Source organism: Panthera uncia, unplaced genomic scaffold (assembly GCF_023721935.1).
Source record: "Panthera uncia isolate 11264 unplaced genomic scaffold, Puncia_PCG_1.0 HiC_scaffold_1950, whole genome shotgun sequence".
Lineage (NCBI taxonomy): Eukaryota > Metazoa > Chordata > Mammalia > Carnivora > Felidae > Panthera > Panthera uncia.
The window spans coordinates 18,200-20,900 of record NW_026058636.1 but is presented as its reverse complement, the minus strand read 5'-3'; the positions used below and the strand labels follow the sequence as shown (position 1 = coordinate 20,900).

General features: G+C 53.5%; 1 protein-coding gene across 1 annotated transcript in view; it reads left to right on the top strand.

Annotated features, from left to right (window-relative positions):
• Positions 1–886, top strand: part of LOC125917514 (OTU domain-containing protein 7A-like) — a gene marked incomplete at its 5' end in the record, with an annotated part of 2,086 nt that extends 1,200 nt beyond the window's left edge. Inside the window, 1 exon segment of the mRNA XM_049623698.1 lies at positions 1–886. This exon segment is cut by the window's left edge and continues 16 nt beyond it. Within this exon segment, the coding sequence (XP_049479655.1) occupies positions 1–561 (561 nt within the window).
• Positions 887–2,701: the final 1,815 nt, after the last annotated feature.

Here is a 2,701-nt window from a genome sequence, read left to right as displayed (position 1 = left end):
CCGGGTGGCGGCGGCGGCGGCGGCGCGCGACGCGCTGGCGCCAGCGGACCGCTCCCTGGCCGCAGCCCGCCGGCGCCGGCGCGCCAGAGCGTCATCCACGTGCAGTCGGCGGGCGCGCGGGACGAGGCGTGCGCGCCGACCGTGGGCGCGCTGCGGCCGTGCGCCACGTACCCGCAGCAGAACCGCTCGCTGTCGTCCCAGAGTTACAGCCCGGCGCGCGCCGCCGCCCTGCGCACCGTCAACACGGTCGAGTCTCTGGCGCGCGCCGTGCCCGGCGCCCTGCCCGGCGTGGCGGGGGCGGCCGGCACCGCCGAGCACAAGTCGCAGACCTACACCAACGGCTTCGGCGCCGCGCGCGACGGCCTGGAGTTCGCCGACGCCGACGCGCCGGCCGCCCGCTCGAACGGTGAGTGCGGCCGCGGCGGCCCGGGGCTGGCTCAGCGGCGCTGCCAGCGCGAGAACTGCGCGTTCTACGGGCGCGCCGAGACCGAGCACTACTGCTCCTACTGCTACCGCGAGGAGCTGCGGCGGCGGCGCGAGGCGCGCGGGGCCCGGCCCTGAGTGCGGCGCGCGCTCCGCCAGCTTTTACCATAAAGGATTTCTTTTCCATTCTGTCGGTGTCTTTTTTACATGCCCTGGTCAACCGGAAGGCCGGCGACTCCTCTGTCAGTGCTGTGTACGTGTTTGGTCAAACGTTCCTAATGGTGCCTGAACCTACACTGACGCCACTCAGGTAGTAGACGGATAGGAAACAAGTCATACTGTTGGAAGTGGGTGTGGTAGTTAGCATCTGCCTCGTACCTGTGGAAACTCAATAGCCATTGCAAGAGTATTTTTGTTCCTCAATAAGAGAAATAAAGAAATTTGCAGCCCTTTGTTTTTAGAAGGGAGTGTTTTACATTTTTTTTTTTTTTTTTTTTTTTTTTTTTCCCCCCCCCGCCCCCCACCCCAGCGACTGACCTCCTCCATGTAGCGGTCACACGTGTGCGGTCGGTACCACCCAGGGTCAAGAAGCAAACCCGCAGCCCGGGACTGGGGTGGCGACTGTGCTGCGGGCTCACACCTGCTTCCCCTCCCGAGTCCTCGGAGGACAGGAGACACTGTGCCGCCCCGCTGATAAGTTCTGGTGGTCACGGTGGCCCTTTAGGAATACGCACCTCCATCTCATAAGCAAAAGCTCCTCCCACTCACCCCCCTTCCCACCCCTGGCCCGAGCAACATTCACACTGCCATCAAAGCCGCAGGCGTCCTGGGATGGGCACCGAACAACCTACCTCGCAGGGCGGGGTGAGGGGTAGTGATGGCCCCCGGTGCCGGGCAGCTGAGGTGACAGGAGCTTTCCAAAGACACCTTGGGTCCAAAAAGCAAGGGTTCTGAAACCACTATTTGGAATTGCCCATGTATGAGCAAAGATGACAGTCTGCTCACATTTCTTCTTTGAAGACACTTCCACAGCGAACTATCTCCAGAGCACCTCTAGGAAGTGATCATTGGTGCCCCAGGAGAGAGGCAAGGGATTGACCCTTTGGTCACTATGTAAAGCCCCCCCCCCCCCCCCGCAACGAGGCTGCTTTGAAACCTGGCCTGTGCTGAGGGAAGTCAGGAAGGAAGCCCATCCCCACCTCCACCTGCATCTGTCTGGGTTCAGCCAGGTAAAGGGGCTCTACTCCCATTGGGGTCCCCTCTGCAGGGTAGGGGTAACCCTGCCTGTGGCTCCATGACACGGTGAGGGGCATTCCCATCCCTGAGTGGTCCCTTTTTTGGTGCCTCCTACATTTCTTGAGGAAAAAAATAAAATATGTGTCCTTAGCTACCCTGTTTTGAGCAGCAATATGCAGCCTCTTCCTTCCAAGATTACCTCTGGAGAATACCATTCTTGGCCAAGGACACTGAGGAGTTAAATCTGCCTCACTAAAGAGAGATCTTGTTTCCAAGAAATCCAGATAAGATGGGTAAAATCCTCACTAGCAAAAGAATACTTTAAAACCTTCGAGAGCCTTAGAATAGCTTCTAATAACCCTAAGAAAGAGAGGAGATAGCGCCCAGCTTTGCTCTGGGTGTTTCCTCAGAAAATGCAGGAGGTAGACCATCTCTTCATTGGAGCCAGCTTCTCCTTCTCCAGAAAGGATGCTTTTCCCTCTGACATAAAGAGCAGCAAAAAATAATAATAATAATAATAATAATAATAATAAAATTTTAAAAAGGAGGGGATTTTTTTTACTTGTTTGAAGAATTATAGTAAACTAATTTGAGTATCTCCTGTAATTCCTTTTTGTTTTTAATTATTCCACAGCACGTGGGGTTTTCAGTAATTTATCTAAGTTTTGCATAAGTGGTTCCTTAAAATTATTTATTAAATAGAATCTTTAAGAAATTTTTTGGAAGTTTTACTTTTCATGCCGAACAATACTTTCAATGTGTGGTAATTACTAACATCCATGTCCCTCATATTACTGGGGTTTCTTTTGTTACTCAGAAAAAAAAAGTAATTTTTTAAATATCTCTCATCACGAGGGTTTGTGGCAGCTTTTTGGACTGATTCTTTGTGCCCTGCTAGGCAAAGTTGCTTTGCCACCCAAAGTTGAGGTCACAGGAAGTATTGCATCACATATAGACACTGGCCATGGCACTAGCCCCTCACTTTAGAAGGTTGAGAGCCAGCCTTGAAAATGCTTAATTGTGCATTTAGAAACCAAACTCA